General features: G+C 35.4%; 1 protein-coding gene and 1 long non-coding RNA gene across 2 annotated transcripts; one reads left to right on the top strand and one right to left on the bottom strand.

Annotated features, from left to right (window-relative positions):
* Positions 1-1,419: 1,419 nt before the first annotated feature.
* LOC110888101 (max-binding protein MNT-like) lies at positions 1,420-3,270 on the bottom strand. Its single transcript, XM_022135640.2, has 2 exons — positions 1,900-3,270; positions 1,420-1,663 (listed from the first exon to the last, which is right to left on the bottom strand). Exon 1 carries the CDS (start codon positions 3,145-3,147, stop codon positions 1,969-1,971), a length of 1,179 nt encoding a protein of 392 aa, XP_021991332.1. The 5' UTR covers positions 3,148-3,270; the 3' UTR covers positions 1,420-1,663; positions 1,900-1,968.
* A 3,128-nt stretch (positions 3,271-6,398) lies between these two features.
* LOC118483789 lies at positions 6,399-8,090 on the top strand. Its single transcript, XR_004871501.1, has 4 exons — positions 6,399-6,614; positions 7,321-7,401; positions 7,479-7,634; positions 7,730-8,090. It is a non-coding gene; the product is annotated as an uncharacterized LOC118483789 (long non-coding RNA).
* Positions 8,091-20,871: the final 12,781 nt, after the last annotated feature.

The following is a 20,871-nucleotide window of genomic DNA, read 5'->3' as shown; positions in this document are numbered from 1 at the left end:
AACCGGGTGGTTGATGCATAAAGACGGTTTCTTTAAGATCCCCGTGTAAGAATGCGTTTTTGACGTCCAATTGATGAATGGGCCATTTCTTGGAGATAGCAATGGACAACACGGTTCGAATAGTAGCCGGCTTTACGACCGGACTAAAAGTGTCGGCACAGTCAATACCAACGGTTTGAGACTTCCCGTTTACTACAAGGCGAGCCTTGTATCGATCAAGGGTACCATCCGGCTTGAACTTATGGCGAAAGAGCCACATACACCGGATAATCGGATGAGCCGGTGGTCGAGGTACCAATTCCCAAGTTCCATTATCAAGTAATGCTTTAAACTCGCTAAGCATAGCCCTTTGCCAATTTTGATCGGTTAAAGCCTTAAGGTGAGAGGTGGGTAGTGGTGAAATGGTATCGGTGTACAAGTTGTATTTCGGGTTTGGTTTTGTGATGCCTTGTTTCCCTCTTGTTGTCATGGGGTGTGTGTTAAGGTTGGTATTGGTAGGTTGTGGGATCGGTTCAGGAGGGGGGGAAGGGGAAGGTTCTGTAGGGGGTGGTGTTGTATGGTGTGTAGGTTGAGGGGATGTAGGGGGAAGTTCATGGTTAGCGATTGGTTGTTGTTGTGTGGGTGTGGAGGATGGGAATTGGTAGGGTGTATGTGAAGGTGGGTCATCATCAAGGAATTGATAAGTTGAGTGTGGTAAAGGTGTGGAGAAAGGGAAGGAGGTCTCATCAAATTCTACGTTGCGGGAAATATGTACTTTACCTGTAGAAGGATCAAGGCACCGGTAACCCCGAAAATTTGGCGGATAGCCAAGGAAGATGCACCGAGTAGACCTTATGTTTAATTTGTTGGATTCGGTGGCGGAGAAGTTTGGGTAACATGCGGATCCAAAAACCCGAAGATGTTCATAAGTGGGGTGGCAGAGGTATAAAGCAAAGGTGGGAGTGTTGTAGTTTAGCCTTGTGGTGGGAAGAATATTATGTAAATATGCGGCGGTGTGAAGGGCCTCGACCCAATATGTGGGAGGGATATGTGCATGAGCAAGAAGGGCGCGAATGATGTCATTGAGATGCCTAATCATTCGCTCGGACCGGCCGTTTTGAGGTGAGGACTGAGGGCACGAGAAGCGAAAGACAAGGCCGTGGGAGGTGGCGAAGTTGTGAAAAGCATGGTTATCAAATTCTCCCCCTAAGTCGCATTGGAAGGCTTTGATATGTTTGTGAAATTGAGTTTGAATGTATTTATGAAATTTTACAAAAGTGGGAAAAACTTCGGATTTGAATTTTAACGGGTATACCCAAACATAATGAGAATAATTATCAACCAGAACCATATAATACTTATACGAAGAATTACTAAGAACCGGTGAGGTCCAAATATCACAGTGAATAATATCGAAAGGTGCATAAGTAAACGAAACAGAATTAATAAAAGGATGTCTTTTGCTATTTGATAAATGACACGAATGGCAAAAATCAAATGAATCCGCATTACATAAAAGGTTAAAACGACTAGAAAGAAATTTTAAAACTTGTGGTCCGGGATGTCCAAGACGATCATGCCACTTATTAGATGAAGATGCAACAAAAACTTGACTTGGTGGAGTGAATGGATAAAGGTCACCGGTGCTGTCATGGCGCGAAAGATGTTGCCCAGTCTTGAGATCCTTCAAGGTAAAGCCATATGGGTCAAATTCAACAGAGACAAGGTTATCACGGGTAAATTTACGTACAGAAATAAGGTCTTTAACAACAGTGGGTGCATAAAGGATATTGTTAAGGTGAAAGGTGTTATTTGGTGTTTTGTGTAGACCATTACCCGAGCCCAAAATTGGCAAAGATTGACCATTACCCACGAGTATATTAGCATTATTTGTATTGGAATTTAGAGATTGTATTTTACCTTGATCCGCAGTGATGTGAGATGAGGCGCCGGTGTCCATGTTCCATTGGATGTCTGGCGGATTCATAGTTAAAGTGGAAAGTGCAGCACCAAGTTCTGTGGGTTGCAATGGGTCAACAGGAGTTTGAGGAGGTGTGGGATATTGGTAACCGGGTGGTGGTGGGGCAGATAGGCCGTAGCCGTGTGGGTTGGGTGGGTTAGATGGAGGCTGTTGGGCGGGTGCAGGGTGGTTGGGCCGGTTCCAGGTGGGCTGCCATGGGGACTGGGCCGGATGTGGACAAGGCGGTGGTGAGGCCCACCATGGATATGGATTGTATGATGGATTATGATAAGTGTTTGGTTGAGGAGAGTTGTAGGAAGGGTAGTGTTGTTGCTGGGAATTGTAGTTTGAGTAACGACCACGGCCACGACCACCTCTGTAAGTGTTGCGGCCGCGACCACGTCCCCGGGGTTGAGAACGAGGTTGATAGTTGTCAAACTGTTGGGCTGGATTATAAGAGGGTGGGGTGCAGGATGATGAGGGACGGTGTTGGGGTTCGGGTTTGTATCGGGTGTAGTGTTGTTTGTGTTACGTGGTGCGGTAAGAGCGGTATGAGATACTTGTTGACGAGCGGCCTGCCTGCGTTGTTCCCGATCAATCATTTCACGAGCATCATCCCACGACTTGTCAGCTTGAGTAATAAACGATGCGACGGTATCGTACTCTTGCGGGAGTCCCGTAAGCATCTGTAAAACAAGACGCGATTCAGAAACCGAGTGACCCACATCTTTCAACTGTTCGGCCAGATCCTTCATTCGCTGAAAATAATCATTCATGGAAGAACACGAAGCCATTGTTGTGGTTGTGAAGGCGTGTTCTAGGGTGGCTGCACGGGAGTTTTTATTGTTCAGAAAGATATCACGGAGCCGATCCCAAGCCTGTTGAGCAGTGGAATCGGACTCCAGAATACGACCCAGATAGTTGTCGGAAATCGTTCCATATATCCACTGAAGGACGATGGAATCGATTTTGGACCACGTCTCGTAAGACGGATCGGATTTGGGCGGAGGTTCAGTACCGTTGATGTGATTCAAGACATCAAACCCGTGGGCATGAAGCTTGAAGAGTTTCACCCAGCAGGAATAGGTGACTTTGTCACCGTCGAGTGTTCGGATCTTATTCTGGATGTTAGTAACAGAATAAACAGGGTGAAGAGGCTTGGTTTCGGTGGTTTGTGGGGGGTTTTGAGGTTGGTTATTGTCAGCCATGGAGGATGATCGAAATCAACAGGAAGGGAAAAAAAAGGAATATGGCAATGGTAGGTTTTAAAAGATAATGGCTCTGATTACCATGTCAATATATTGATAATTCTTGTGTGTTTACAATACAAAGAATGTGTACAATATATAGGGAGATGTGCACAGCTAGACTTCCTATAATTTGGCCTAGATTGAATCAATTATAATCACTTCCTAATATACAGAATGTCGGTTACTAATAATTAAACCCCTTCAACAATTTAGTTCATAGAGCTTTCTATTCACTTTGTAATCCATTGACCTAATCTAAACACATATATCATTTGGTTTATAGACAAATTTTTATTAAACAGAATTAAAGCAGTATATAAAGCTTTATTAAACAGAATTATATCAATATATAAAGCTAGCCAAGAGTTAGAATTGTCGTTTAGGTACATCTACATCAACACTTAAATTAAATTAATAATAATAAGAAGAATTATGAAAGTGCAAAAGTAAATTAAATTAATAATAATAAGAAGAATTATGAAAGTGCAAAACAACATATGATGACCAAGGGATGATAATGGTTGGGTACAAGTTGTGTATGGCTAATTCCATAATCATATTTTGAAAAAAAATATATACCCAGTCTATTACTCATCAGGTAGGTATCTGACATATCTGCAGGTATCAAATTTCCCCACTAAGATTTTCATGTGCGTGTATATATACATTACTGTCTTTTATAATTTTATGTGTTAAAAACATATACAACAAATAAATTAATATAAAAAATAATCTATAATTTATAGCATATAAATATAAATATAAATAATGTCATCAGAATATATATTCCAAAATAATAGATTATTTTTTTAATAATAAAGCTACTAGAATGAAACATTACTAAACAACAGTTAAAGGAAAATAATTGAAAAACTTAAAAATTTTTGGGTATATTTTTCAGGTAACTATGTCGGGTATCACCTAGTCCCATACCCTGATACCCGTCCCATACCCGTAAAATATTCTTTTTCCAATCCGTAGTCGGTCCCATACCCGTTGATACGGGTATACCCATGCCAAGTGCTTTGGGTTTCAGGTATACTCGTCGGGCTCGGGTTTTTTTTTTTTTTTTTTTTTTTTGCCATCCCTACCTTCTGATGCATAGGCAGCCTTATGATCTTCCAAAGTGGAGGTAATGGGTTCGAGTTTCGCGAAGAGCAAAAGTGTTTTGAGTTGAGCCAGGGGTTTTATCACAGTGGGCCTCCCTCCGTTTCCTCTGAAACCGTGGCAAACCGAGTTACTAGCACCGTCTGCGTTCACGGGCGTGAATAGATTATTTTTTTAATAATAAAGCTACTAGAATGAAACATTACTAAACAACAGTTAAAGGAAAATAATTGAAAAACTTAAAAATTTTTGGGTATATTTTTCAGGTAACTATGTCGGGTATCACCTAGTCCCATACCCTGATACCCGTCCCATACCCGTAAAATATTCTTTTTCCAATCCGTAGTCGGTCCCATACCCGTTGATACGGGTATACCCATGCCAAGTGCTTTGGGTTTCAGGTATACTCGTCGGGCTCGGGTTTTTTTTTTTTTTTTTTTTTTTTTTTTTTGCCATCCCTACCTTCTGATGCATAGGCAGCCTTATGATCTTCCAAAGTGGAGGTAATGGGTTCGAGTTTCGCGAAGAGCAAAAGTGTTTTGAGTTGAGCCAGGGGTTTTATCACAGTGGGCGTCCCTCCGTTTCCTCTGAAACCGTGGCAAACCGAGTTACTAGCACCGTCTGCGTTCACAGGCGTGAATAGCCTTTTGTCATTAGGTTTATCCAGGTAATCAGTCTTTTGTTAATCGTTAAAGGTTCACAGCTTATATTAATCTTTTTTTCCTGGGAAAGTGGGTCTAAAAGGGTAAAAGAAAATAGGATTTAAACATGCCTTTGTCCCCCTAGCGTTTGATACGTTTGGCTCTTTGGCGCTAGAGGCGGTTCGTTTCTTGTCCAGGGTTCAGCGTGTGGTCCACAGCAACTTTTCGACCCCTCAGGGGCGAGGCTTTGTTTTTAGTAGATTAGGGTTTTCTATACAGAAAGGGATGGCGGCGCAGTTAGTTGCTCGTCTACCTGCTATCCTTATGTAATTTGCCCTGATGATTGGAATGAAAATTTAAGTCTTAAAAAAAAAAAAAAAACATGAACCGTTGATAAATACAATATTCTTTCATGTTGGTAATATTGGGACATGGATTAAAGCGGTAATTATTTAGTTAAAGTGGACCTCTTTTTATTTGATAGTTACACATGCTTTTATCGTGTTAAATCCGCTAATAATAGACGTGGACATGTGAATCCACTTATTTTAAAAGGGAGCCACTTTAACTTTTATTTTGGCTTCAATGATTAGATATGTAAGTTTTAAAATGTTAAAATTATTTAAAAAGTATCTAAATATTTAAATCATGTAACTGTGTCATTAACAAAGTATAACTTGTTTTTATCATATATATATATATATATATATATATATATAGGGGAAGGTTCATTGGGGAACACTAAAAAAGTGAGGAACAGCGGGGAACTGACTCAAACGAACTCCGATTGGACTCATTCCAGCGGCGTTGGAACCGGCTCGTCGAACCCTAACTAAGATCTCTTAACCCTAAACCCTAAATCATAACTCCTAAACTCTAAACCCTAAAGCTAAAAAATAAGGCTAAAACCTAAGCTAAACCGTAAAATATAAACTATAAACCCTAAAAGCTAAACCCTAAAGACTAAACCTAAAGCTTAACCCTAAACCCTAAATCTAAACCTTAAAGCTAAACCCTAATGCTAAACCCTAAAAGCCAAACCCTAATATATTTAGGGTTTAGGGGTTATGATTTAGGGTTCAGGGTTAAAAGATCCTAGTTAGGGTTCGACGAGCCGGTTCCAACGCCGCTGGAATGAGTCCAATCGGAGTTCGTTTGAGTCGGTTCCCCATTGTTCCCCACTTTTTTAGTGTTCCCCAATGAACCTCACAATATATATATATATATATATATATATATATATATATATATATATATATATATATATATAGGATACGGATCATGAGTGAACAACATCATTGGTTGTGAACTGAGTGAACTAATCTCAACCATCCATTTGTTTTTTGATGAAAAGGATAGGATGGTAATTTTACATTTATTTTTTTATTAATTCATTATTCTTTTACTCTTAAATAATCAGTTGCACTTCCTATATTTACGAAATTATGAGATTTTCGTTTACTTTATCCCTTGATTCCTTCCTATCTTGAACAATATTTGCGAAATTCTTCATCTCATCTGTTCAATTCTTAGTTATGAACATCTGATGGAAAACTCAAATACTAATGAATCCCTGAATCAAATATCCAAGACGCAAGACGTAATCCAAGACGCAAAATCTGCTCCCACCAAAGAACAAAAATTGACCCTGCTTTGCTGTTCTCTTAAGTAATCAAGGTACACAATAATGCACGTAATGGTTTCATGTTTCTCTGATTTATGTCCGATTGTGTTTAGGTTTCTTGGTTTATCCCTTTTTTTATTCAAGTTGAATCTAGGGTTTGAAGTTTATATTTGGTACAAAGAAACTTGAATTGTTGAATTTTTTTTGTGTATTAGTTGCTGGATATAAGTTAATCATGTCATTTTTGTGTATAATTTTTTTCCGATTAAGTCGATTTCCAGTGTGTCTCTTCTTTCTTCAACCAATAGATGATGTTCTATTTGGTTCCAAAAAATCTTACAGTTGGGGCTTATTTTTGTGTTTAATTTTATGGGATTATGATAGATGATGTTCTGTTTTTTGGTATAAAATGTTTATGTACTGAGTATAGGCGTATTCAAAACAATTTAATACACTTTGTCGACGCACATGAACATTTGTTGCAATATATCTTGTTGCTTTGTTACTGAAAAAAACATTTTTGGTATGGGATTTGCAAACAAAGGTTGCAGCTGTACACATATGCATACAGTTGATGTACACATATGTAAGTTTGTTGTGCACAATTATATTTCGGTGATATTAAAAAATTATGCTGCATATAATGTTGAACACTATTATCATATTTAGGGTTAATAAGGTTGTTACTCAACTGTGTACATATGCTTTTGTAATATATATGCATATGGTTTTGAAGTATATATGCATATGGTTTTTAAGGTTACATTGCTGATGGAGTGAAAATGTAAGTTGATCTTGATAGTAACCGGAAAAGTGTAGAAGACATAAATTTAAAGAAAGGTACAGTATAGTAGCTTTTTTGATATAATAATGATATGTTTTTAAGAACTCTATAACGATTTTGTTATTGTGTATAGGCTTTGGTGGCGATAATAAGAATGATGTAAAAATTGAGAGTCAAACGAAAAAGAATCCAAATGGTAAACCTCAAAGTAAAAAAGGCAAATTAGTGAAATCAGCTATACAAGAATCAGCATGTGCGGTGCGTGTGCTGTTTTCGGATAACTTGGAAGGTAAAAATATCAGTAGCCACTAGGTTTTATATTTTGAAAAATATACATGAAGTTTGTGCAATGTATAAGAGGTTTATATTATTCTATAATGATAGGATATGTCTATCATATGGAGAATGAATATAAAAGCACGAAGAAAAGTACGTCTAAACAGAAAACTGTTGGTAAAGAAAACAAAAGACTCGGTATGAACGTATTTTGGATTTGTACACAATTGAAAAGTTGAGAAAACTAAGGATGATTCATCTACCGAGCAAGAGGATGAGGAAGAAATAGAGTCAGAATCTGAAGAATCGGAAAGCGAAGACAACGGAAGTGAAATATAGAATATCTGCTGAAAACATTCATTATTATACATCAACATTCTTTTTTTTTTTGTTTTTAAAACTCTTACGGTAATTACATAGATTACATCTTTCATTTACTATCAATACATGTACGTCTAACTAATACACCATTATTACCCGGTTATATGATGCATTCATTTAAACTAAGAAAGTATAATCAAGGTTTCATTAATATACGGAAAGTACATAACAATAACGCATGCGTTCATTTAAAATAAGAAATTATAATAAAGGTTTCAATAATATACGGAAAGTACACTTGTGTATACTCATACACATATTTTTGTCTACCACAAAATCTACTATTCAAAAGTTCTATTCGCCTTGTCGTATGCAAGCGCTTCTTTCAGGATTTGATCACGGTGCTTGTTTTCATCTAAACCAAGTCTACTATCCCATATTTTTGTTGTTACCCCGAACCAAGTCTCCATTTGTCGCATAGCAAAAACGCCACAATCAACCGAATTTCAAACAATGACATAGCAATGCTCCATCAAAGTCTCGGCACTTCGGATGATTAAGTGATTTCAAGTACTTTGCGACAATGTATTTCTGCAGAAAAATAAAAAATATAAAGTACGTTACACTGTATGGTGCTTGTATTAGCCTTTGTATGGAACACAATACACAAGTGTACAACTTGAAGATACACATGTCTACACTGGTAATTCTAATGTACACATGTGTATTCTGAACTAGTTCACATAAAAAAACAAATAAAAACAGAGCAAGAAGAACTAATTTGTAAAAACAAAGCAAGAAGAACACATGTGTATTCCGAACCAGTTCAGTATAATTCACAATGGTAAAATCAACTGAGCAAGAAGAACTAATGTACACATGTGTATTCCAAACTAGTTCACATGAAAAACAAATAAAAACAGAGCAAGAAGAACTAATTTGTAAAAACAGAGCAAGAAGAACACATGTGTATTCCGAACCAGTTCAGCATAATTCACAATTGTAAAATCAACTGAGCAAGAAGAACTAATGTATACATGTGTATTCCGAACCAGTTCACATAAAAAACAAATAAAAACAGAGCAAGAAGAACTAATTTGTAAAAACAGAGCAAGAAGAACACATGTGTATTCCGAACCAGTGCATTAACTAAAAAAAAACCCTGTGCATTAACTAAAAAACACCCTGTACATATGTAAAATCAACTGAGCAAGCAGAACTAATGTACACATGTGTATTCCGAACCAGTTCACATAAAAAAACAAATAAAAACAGAGCAACAAGAACTAATTTGTAAAAACAAAGCAAGAAGAACACATGTGTATTCTGAATCAGTGCATTAACTAAAAAAACTCTGTGCATTAACTAAAAAAAAAGTTAAATCGGAACCTTAATACTCCAATAGATCAATAAAACAAAAAAAGTTACGAATCTTGGAGTTTAATCCCTATATTAAAGAATCTAAAATCGACGACAGAAAATCAAATAAAAACGGGGATAACATCGGTGTACCTTGGTCGCTTCTTAATCCTTTCCAGCTTCCGACGAAGATGATGATGACGGCAATACACATGTTCTTTGTCGTCGCTATTTAATCTTCTTTGTCGCCCATAACTTCTCTCTGCCTTCTTATCTTTGATAATAACAAAAAAATGGAAAGATATTGATAGATAATATTTCGGTTACCAGATTCCATAATTGTTAATTGTAAATGTACAATAATACCCTTTTATATTGTACTAATTAATAAATTAAATTAAAATCTAATCTCAAGATCTAACAAATCCAATGGCTAGGATTTGTTCACTTTGTTCACAACTTAACTCTTGTTCACTCTAGAACCCTACCCTCTACATATATATATATATATATATATATATATATATATATATATATATAGAGAGAGAGAGAGAGAGAGAGTAAGGTTAACATACAAAAAGCCTTATCATACATCACGTAGGAGACAATGGTAACCGTTGGATCATGGGTATAATCACGCATGGGACCACATAATCACGCATGGGACTATAATCACGCATGTTCTATGATAATAACGCACGTTATATTTTTTGTCATGTATGTTAATGTAGGTTAAGCCTTGAAGTACATTATAGTTTCTCTCTCTCTCTCTCTCTCTATATATATATATATATATATATATATATATATATATATATATTTAGGGGAAGGTTCATTTGAGAAGAAAATTTAATTGAGAAGAAAAAGAACAAAGGGTAATTTTGTAAAACATTAAATAGTTTTTTCACTTATCTCATTCATTATCATTTTTTACTAATTAATTAGTCATAAAGACTATTATCCTCCACACTAACATTTTTTGCCTACACACATCAAAAGTTATCCTACATATTTCGAAATTCATCCTACACGTTGAAATTTATCCTACACAACTCTTAATTTATCCTACACAACTCGTAATTTATCCTACACTTTAAATTATTCTATTTTATTTTTTTGAAGAAATATATATATTGAAGATAAGTTACAAAAAAATTAATATAGTTAGCTATTAAAGAGGAAGACTACAAATTAATGACCTATGTAGAATTTACCAATGTACCCTTATAGCAACATTAAATATTTATATTAAATGAAGTAAAATAAAACATTCTTATTGGTTGAAATTTCTTCTTTTTTCTTCTTACAAAAAATTTCTTCTCATTTGTAACAGAAACCGTGAGAACGAATTTAAGATCAAGGTTTGTAATCCTTGATTTGAATCCCATATATGGTGAGGTTTCAACATCAGTTTTCCCAAGCAAACTCGTGAAAATCATCCATGAGATATATTCAAACAAGAGGATTTGTAAAATAAGTTAAATAAATGGAAAAAAAGTGCAAGAAAAGGTAAGGAAAATGAAAGGAAAAGATAGAAATATTACTGAAATGGCTTCTGATTGCAAGAGAGGATTTTAGAGCTTGAGAGTGTCTAGGCGACTGGGGGAGTGAAGTGAGTGAGGTTAGACGCTTATTTATAGGTTGGGGAAGTGTGTTGGAACGAGAGGGCTTTGGGCAAAAAGGGCCATTCGCACGAAGGGGAGTCCTTTCATGCGAAGGGCATTGGCCATCCTCTTGAAGGTTCAAGTTTGATTAGTTCGCGAAATGTTGTTTTTGTATATATACTCTATGCGAAATTACAATAGTATGTGAAATGTTGTTTTTGTTTTTACAGGAAAACTATCCACTATTCTACATGCGATTTAACTATAATTAGCATGCAAAATCATTGAATATGCATTTTCTGTTTTAATTTCAAATGCCAAAATGTTTAGAAAAACGTACCATCATTGTGCTAAATAAGAAGAGCCTGTATGGTGATGATTTTCTATCCCTCTTCTTCTCTTCAAGGTTGAGAACATCCACAAATGCATCTATTCTGTTTGATGCTACGTACTGACCCCTGTAGAAGCTTTCAAAGATACCTTTGTATGTGGAAACCCCAGTTTTTTATCGGTAAAATACATCCCTGCCAGGCAAAAATTAAATATCTTGAGTGTATATATTTTAGATGTTTGTTAGTTGATATAATTGTTTTACTTACTCTATATTTGCAAACGTAGAAAATGTGTATCAGATCACACTCAATTCTTGATTCAAGAGTGTTTCGTGCATGTTTACCACTCTGTTGCAGAAAGGGGAACAAAATGCTTCTCCAAGCTCTGCACATCTTTTCTCATTTCGAATTTTGGTGGCTTCTATTTTCTTATAAAGCAGTTCATTTAACCCCTTTGGTATAACTTGTTTTGGCTTTGAGTTTTTTCTCCCCCTAGCTGGTTTTTTTCCCTTATTTTCTTCCAGGCTGGGTCCCAGGCTCAAAAGCGACTCAACTGATTGCAATTCCTCAGCCGTCACCTGAGGGCATTCAACTTCTGGTTCCTTCTCAACTTCAATACCTAAATCAGTTTGTTGAGGGTCCTTTTGTGTAGTTTCTCCTAAAGAAACTGCTTCCACTTCTGGCTCTTTTTCTTGAATGTTTTGTGTAGATTCTGCCAAGTTCACTGTTTCTTCGATAACAGTTTCGTTTTCACCACTTTCTGCAGGCCAGAGTAAGTTAAAAAATATAATACTTTGTTTTTTTTTTTTTGTTTTTTTCTTAATATAAAGAGTTTTTTTTTACCTTTGACAGGTGGTTTGTAAGCGTATACACCCGTTTCGACAGTTTGAATGTTTGCAATAAGGGTGTCTGTCACTCCTCCATCATCTTTATTTGTCAATTCTTCATCATCTGGCTGAAGTACCCCTATAGATAGAAATTTTTGAATTTTAATACATCAGAATCAAAATCGCATGGCATACATGACATTGAGTGCGAAATCAAATGTGAAGTGTATGCATGAAATCACATGTGTTTTTCAAGGTATCGCATGTGTATAGGAAATGGTGATTTTTACATAAAATCGCATGTGTTAATTTGAAATCGCATGTTTTACCTTCTGATGCCAGTTTTTCCAAAACATTGGATATTACTTGTTGAGCTTCTTCATTCTGTCTACTTTCTTCGTTTGTAGTATCTTCATGGTGAACTTCAGAAGCTGCAATTTCAGGCTGTTGATGAACATCAGAGGGTGCAGTTTCAGGCTCTTGAACCGAATCAGGCGGCACACAAATGGGATTATTCCTAAGTGTCTCATCCCACTGCTTACAGGCCTCCATAATCTCAGGATCCCAAAAACACTTGGTTCTTGCTTCTGAAACTAAGTTGTTCATCCCTTGAACATCTTGAACCATTTTAATGTATTTTTTTACATTGGCTTTCATTTTTTTCAACATGTTCTGTAATATTTTTCGAGTTAAGATACTATCAATCCAGATGTTAAAAATAAATGGATTAAGCGAAATTAATATTTTTTGCGCTTAACTTTTTGTTGATTTTCGAAGCCTCTCGATCTCGTTCATAGGCTGAATCGTAGACTACCGATGGTGAAAGTGGAACAGGAGTGTTGCAATAGTCTATCATTTTCTGTGTCTGTGTTCCAACTCCCATCACAAGGTTCAACTGAGACATTTCATGGATTTCAAAACTGAAATCCATCATATCATCAATGTTCTCGTTATCGTTAGGGTCTTCCTCCGTTTCTATGTTTTGTACTACACGTGCAGTCCTTCTTCTGTAGCTTATTGTGGTGTCAACGAGTGGTGGTAGTGTATACTCCTCCATTGAACGACCCTTTTCTTTTTCATTTTCACTCTCATTTGCTGACCACACAAGTCCGTTATCCGAAATATGCTCTTCGACTTTATCAATCTCCGAAGATGTGATATAACGAATAACTGGTATTTCCACGACTTTCTCAAACAGTTTAAGCCTCTTGTTGTACTCATGCGTGTATAGAAGCTGTATAAATCGCAAGATCAAACAAAATTATTTTTTAAAATCGCATGTATCATTTAATTATATAACAAAACAAACTAGTCTTTTAAATATGTTATCAAATGTAGTAATGCATACCGTAAGAAAGGCAACGGGTCCCACGAACTGTATTTTATAGTTCTTCCAGCCCGCTCGTGTACGACGCAAAGTGTCAAGTAGATATGAGCACCAATCTAGATGCGGTATGTCCTCAACTGTCTCTACACGAAGCAAACATCTATCATTTGCAGTTGTTGCCTTTGTAATCTCCGCAAAAAACATCATCCAGTACACCAGGAAATTTAATCTAAAGAGGCTCCCCCCCATCTCTTTGATTATCTATTGCAGTTGCAATCAAGCCATGGGTAATTCTCGCATTTTCCCCCCATTGACTGGTGAATGTATCCATGACAATATTTCCTTGTTCTTTACCCTTTTCAATTTTCTCCACCTTTTTAACTTTTCTCTTATCGACTATTATTTCAATTGGCTTTGGCCCCTTTGGTATTCCAAATACCTCATAAACTGTGTCCGATGTAATTTTTATTTGGTGTCTACCTACGTTTACTGTATCGAACATCTCGTCAAAGTTTCTTGCTAGCCAATATGCCAAACGTGTTGAAATATGGTTGATATTCATATCTAGAATAGCTCCAAATCCCATATTCTTCACCTCATCAACCTGTTTTTTTGAATTTTTTTCACAGTATCCATATACGAGTTAGGTTGACATCTCAATCAGTGGCGGACCCAGGAATTTTTCCATGGGGGTGCGAAACATTTTTAAAAATTTTAGGCTCCTAGGTATATAAGTAAAAAAATCGGTTCGTATCGGTCGGTTCGGGTCGGGTCATGTAAAACAAAAGAAATTGCGCTATAAGATCCCTACTCATGGTTTCTATCACAAACAAATTGATGCATAAGTTTATCGCTCCATAACCTAATGTTTTAATTTTAATTTTCAACCCTAGAAATCGTGTGTAATCACCCTAAAAATCATCTAAACAACATAATCACCTTAAAAATCATCTAAACAACCATAAACAACATCAAAACACCTGAAATTTCAAACCTATTTAAGAATTTTGTTACCCTTTGGTGTCGGACGGTGGTGGTTCGCGGCTGCTGATGACGTGCTGTTGTGTTCGATGATCGCTGGTAGGAGACGACCCAAGAGAGGGAGGGCGGGAGGAATTCTAAGGGACTATTGAGCTTATTTTAATTATTATAGTTTTAACTTAGGTTGAGTTTGGTTAATGGGCTAGTAATTAGTGGCTAATTATGTTTAATGAAATAGTAGGTTAACGTATTGGGTATTTGGGTTAAGTTGGGTAGTATAAGTTTATATAATTTAGGTAGTTTTTTTAATTAGAGTTTACTAAAAAAAAATTAAAATATAAATCGAAAACATTTTTTACCTAAGGTGTGTGGACGAAAAATTCCAAGGGGTGCGGACGAAAAAATTCAAGGGGTGCGGACGAAAAAATCCAAGGGGTGCAGACGGGATTTTCAACGGAAAATAGCACTAAATTTTTTTTTCCCGGGGGTGCGCCCGCCCACCTTGGCCTACATGTAAGTCCGCCCCTGATCTCAATAGTATTGCTTCGTTGTTGTATTCGAAGAAATCTCTATGTTCTGTTCTAGGTCGTTCCACCTTTTTTGAAGGTTTTTTTGTTTGTATCTTAGATTTCCTGTCATCTTTCTTCTTTTTCGGCAGTGGCTTAACAAAGTCATCCTCCTTAGAACTTTCTTCAACAATCATTCTTTTTCTATTTTTGTTAACTTTTTTCAATGTTGATATTGGGTCTTCAAAGTCATCATCAGAATCTATTCTACAAAATCGCATGCTATCAGTCAAAAACATTACGAAATCGCATGTATCAGTTAATTATGTACAAAAACTCATTAAGTTGATAAAATCGCATGTATTAGTTAAGCATTACCAAAACTAGCTAATCTTATAAATCACATGCTTTAGATAAAAAACATTTATAAAATCGCATGTATAATTTAAGCATATACCAAAACTAATCATATAAAATCGCATGGAGTATTTATAAATTCGCATGCACAAGCTAACCTAAGACAAAAACCTTCAACAAACAAAACTTAACATATAAAATCGCATTTGTAATACAAAACCCTCACAAAACCCTCTATAATATCGCACATATATCAGCTAACCATTAACAAAACTGCATAATCATACAAAACCTAATAAAAAACCATACCAGACATAAACCCTAACCAAATCGTAGTTATGAACAATAAGTAATCTTATAAAACTATAGGTTTCAGTCAAATACCTTAATAAACAAACAAAATCGCATATGTCATTAAGTCCCTGTATATCCCATTATAAAATCGCAAATGTCAATCGATACTTGGATTCATCTTCTTCGCCTGTGGTCTGTCGTTGTTGGCTTTGCTTCGTTTCTCAAAACTCATCTTCTTCGTTGAATAGCAACGGTAAGTAGTAGGGAACTTGGGGGAAGGAGAATGCAATGTTGATTTTGGGTTTACGGTATGATTGTGAGTTATTGTTTACTGATTATCAGGGGTTTTGATTTCGCAATGGACGATTTTAACCTTGGCGGTTTCATTTATTTATTTTAATTTGATTAATTTAATAGGTAAACACGCGGTTTAAATGAGATGATCTGACGGTTGTGGTTATAGTGTACATAATGTACGATTAGGGGATTTGTATGATAACCGGCCTATATATATATATATATATATATATATATATATATATATATATATAGTGGAGGGTTCAAATGAGAAGAAATTCTTTGTAAGAAGAAAAAAGAAGAAACTTCAACCAATAGGAATGCTTCATTAGACTTCATTTAATATTTGTACTTAATGTAACTATAAGGGTATATTAGTAAATTTACATACATCATTAATTGGTAGTTTCATCTTTAATAACTAACTATATTAAATTTGTAACTTATTTTTAAAATATATATTTTTCACAAAAAATAAAAATAAAAAAAACATTTATAGTGTAGGATAAATACGAGGCGTGTAGGATAAATTACGAGTTGTGTAGGATAAATTTCAATATGTGTTGGATAAATTTCGAAATGTGTAGGATAACTTTTGATGTGTGTAGACAAAAATATTTAGTGTGGAGGATTATAGTCTTAATGACTAATTAATTAGTCAAACATAATAATAAATGAGATGAGAAAAAAACTATTTAATGTTTTACAATTGTACCTTTTTATTCTTTTTCTTCTCAATAAAAATTTCTTCTCAAATGAACCTTCCCCTATATATATATATAAAGTGTAATGTACAATTAGGGCTTATCGTACGCTCGTACGATAGTGTGAAATCGTAAGTTATAAAAAAGTATGTTGGAAATCGCATGTTGGTATTTTTGATGAAATCGCATGTTGGTATATAAAGCAATTTCGCATGTTGGTTTTTTAGCACAAATCGCATGTTTAAGAGTGAATTCGCACCAGATCGGACGGCTGAGATGATTGCGTACATATTGTACGATAAGAGCTATTGTACGTTAACTTAACCCTATATATATATATATATATGGCTCGGTTCAAATGAGAAAGTTGTGAGAACCGCGAGAACTCCTTCTTTCCGCGCAAGTTGGGCCAATATTTTTTTTTTTTTTTGCAAAAACGTAGATAAAAATATTATAAACACATCTGTAAAAAAGTAAAAAAATGTTGAGTCGGTAGTTTTGACTGATGCAAGTGTTTTTTACGCGCTTGTGTAAATTTTGTACGAAGATAAATATTTTTTTAAGCCTCATGTAAATGTGTGTATACGGCATTTTTTTAACCTTTTTTTTGCTGAAACAAGTGATTTTTTTATGACTTTTGAGAAAAAAAAATTGAAAAAATCTTTTGGATGGCCTAGTTCTCACAACTCAAGGTGGTTCTCATTTTAACCCATCCCTATATATATAGATATATATTTAAGGGTGGGGTTAGTGTAAAAAGGGGTGGTTTTGTGAGAAGTGTAAGAAGTGTTTTAAGCCCTTAGATCTTGTAGTTAATGGTTGAGATCAAAAAGGGCTTAAAATGTAAATTATGTTTTATTTTTTTTAACTAATTTGGCTAGATTAGGGGTAATAGTGTGTTTTTGTATTGTATTTTTAAATAAAAAACTGCCATCAACTTTAATGCGCATGCAAGTTGCACCCATCTTTTTTGAACGTCAATAACTTTTTATACGTAACGTTTTTTTAAAAATAAATTACACCATAATAACGAGCTTTTGTAATGTTTAATATGAGTACCATATTGTTATATTTATGTAGATAAAAAATTACCTATAGCATGATATGAAGCCTACTGGAATGCAGGTTTAAAACACCATACGAAGAACATACACTGGAGTGCAGGTGTAAAACACCATGAATACAGGTGTAAACGAAGGTTTAAAACACCATGCGAAGAACATAAGAAGAACACATACTGGACTGTAGGTTTAAAGAACCATGAATGCAGGTTTAAAACACCATACAAAGAACATACGAAGTGCCACACCCCAACCGATGGCAGAAACATTAGAGTGAGATGAAAACAAGATTGCTCAAGACATCATAATGCTAGATGTAACATATTTAATTAAATTCCATTTGCATAAATTCTAATGAAATACATTATTCCAAACAATTACAATGAAATTGTAGCAAACATAAACATGAAACAAAATATAGTTTATTGTTAAGGTGTGTATCCAAGTCCACCTAAACTTGTTTCTTCAATCGTCATCTATCAACCTGCAACATGTATTAGAATATGATCAACAAAAATGTTGGCGAGTATACAAGTTTGAATATATAACATAATAGTGAAAATGTTTAATGGTGCTCATATCCAACATGATAAAACGTATATCCTGTTACTAACATACTACACAAGTGTAAGCTATATGTCAAACCAAAGTTTAAAGCAATCGTGATTACCCAACCTCGTCAAAACGAAGAGGGTGTAATGGTGTTTACTTAACAATACCACTAGAATACGGGCTGGGCGTTAGTCCTATAGCGCTATAATTGTTAAGGTATGCTTGCAAAGATAATGAGCATATAGACACGTGTAAACATAGCATGCGAGATTAACAAGTATAACAAGTCTCATGTTTAATAGTGGATAGAGTGTGATATTGTAACAAGTTTAATAGTGTTGCGTGTTTTTGTATAGTTGTACATGTTGCACCCAAAGTGTATAAAATGAAAAAGGGATCGAGTATACTCACAGTTTTGCGTAGATTTCCATGAAACTGAGAGCGGATTAGCTGAGGGTTGGTACACCAAGGTCACCCTGAAAGGGGTAAACTGAGGTGTGAGTATTCTGATTTGATACGAGTTCGGATCAGACTTTAAAATACGAAAAAGTACAAGATAAATCAAGTACAGGACCCTTCGTGCGAAGGGGATGCCATTCGTGCGAATGGGTCTGACTGGTTCTGTTGCGTGCGGTTTTGTGAGTTAAAATTTGATTGTAACAGATAAATCATGGTAATAGTTGTCAATAGAAGGTAAAACAGTTGATAAAACATTCAAAAGTCAAATGAGGTGGTGGAACTAGGTTGGAAAGTCAAAGCTTCCACAGTTCACACTTCGGTCACGACTCAGATTCATCCATATTGAAGATGGGGAATCTGATGTGACTTCAATATTTGAAATACTGATGAATTTGGACTGAACAGAAAGGACACATAACGTAAAACATGTAAAGCAGTCCCTTCGTGCGAAGGGGATGCCCATTCGTATGAAGGGTTCTGCCTTTCGTGCGAAAGGTGCAAGCTTGTCAAAAACGTTTGTTTGATCTATACAAAACAAATCATTTCTTGGTGGAAATTAACCCTAACGCAAACCCACAACTATGAACTTGAGTCGTGAGTCTGGTGGGTACCAGATTTCATCAAGTTTGTAACAGAAACCGTGAGAACGAATTTAAGATCAAGGTTTGTAATCCTTGATTTGAATCCCATATGTGGTGAGGTTTCAACATCAGTTTTCCCAAGCAAACTCGTGAAAATCATCCATGAGATATATTCAAACAAGAGGATTTGTAAAATAAGTTAAATAAATGGAAAAAAAGTGCAAGAAAAGGTAAGGAAAATGAAAGGAAAAGATAGAAATATTACTGAAATGGCTTCTGATTGCAAGAGAGGATTTTAGAGCTTGAGAGTGTCTGGGCGACTGGGGGAGTGAAGTGAGTGAGGTTAGACGCTTATTTATAGGTTGGGGAAGTGTGTTGGAACGAGAGGGCTTTGGGCAAAAAGGGCCATTCGCACGAAGGGGAGTCCTTTCATGCGAAGGGCATTGGCCATCCTCTTGAAGGTTCAAGGTTGATTAGTTCGCGTATTTTAGCCGGTTTTAAGTGTAACGAGCATGATTGTGTATTGTACAAGTATAAAACATGCATAATGGTGTTTGAAACATTGATTGTGAGTATGGACATGTAAACAAGTATATAACATAAATGTGGATAAAATGCTTAAATTTCATTATGATCAATAGTCTCGGATTACAAAGTTGAAACGAAATAGAACACAACACAAGTACAAGTTTCCAAAAATAGAATTACAAAAATACTTTCTAAAAAAGGAAGGTACGGAAATGCGAAGCGTTACACGAAGAACACATACTAGACTGCAGGTTTAAAACACCATGAATGCAGGTTTAAAACATCACACAATAGATTTCGCACATAACAGAAAAGAAACCGTATTACAACGATGATTATAACTTCTTGCGATCTTGAAGATTTATACGAGATGACAAATAAATCATAGATTCTTAAAGGATCTTTAAAAAACAAATCGGAATCCTAAAATAATTCGCAGGCGGTTATGAGAATATTTATCATTTAATTGAATTATTGAGTAAATTACCTTTTTACCCTTTTTAATTAATATAACTCAAGGACACATGTCAGCCCCATAATATTTCTCACACTTCTCACACTCAAGCCCTTTTTTACAGGACCCTCAATCATATATATAATACATTATTAAGGAGGAAGGATAGGCACAAAAGTAATTTACACCCATTTTAAGATGGTGTGTGAAAGGTTTCACACAATTCCTCTTTGCCCTAAATTATTTCCTAAAGTGCCCATCCTCACACAAAAGCCAAGAATTGATAAATATAAATATAAACTAATAATTATAGGTATTGTTAAATGCAATTAAATTGATAAATTAATACAATTACATTGATAAAATAAGTGTACACATAATATCATGAGATAATGAGCTCTATATATTTATTAACTAAACATTTTATTAAATATTGAGTAAATTGCCAAAATTGTCCCTGAGGTTTGGGTGTGTTTGTCAGTTTCATCCAAAACAACTTTTTTGTACCATATTGCCCCTCACTTTTGTGATTTTTTATCATTTTCATCCAAACGTCTAAGTTTTTTGCCAAAATTGTGCTTCAGATTTAGGATTTTATGCCATTTTTATCCAAATATTTGACAGAAAATATAAAGCAAATTAGACATTTGGATGAAAATGATAAAAAAAATCCCAAAAGTGAAGGGCAATATTGTAAAAAAAAGTT

The sequence above is a fragment of the Helianthus annuus genome, chromosome 11 (genome assembly GCF_002127325.2).
Source record: "Helianthus annuus cultivar XRQ/B chromosome 11, HanXRQr2.0-SUNRISE, whole genome shotgun sequence".
Lineage (NCBI taxonomy): Eukaryota > Viridiplantae > Streptophyta > Magnoliopsida > Asterales > Asteraceae > Helianthus > Helianthus annuus.
This window is presented reverse-complemented; position numbering and strand designations above follow the sequence as displayed.

Excerpts from the sequence above, each read along its gene's own strand:
- LOC110888101 (XM_022135640.2), bottom strand. The coding sequence starts at position 3,147 with ATGGCTGACAATAACCAACCTCAAAACCCCCCACAAACCACCGAAACC.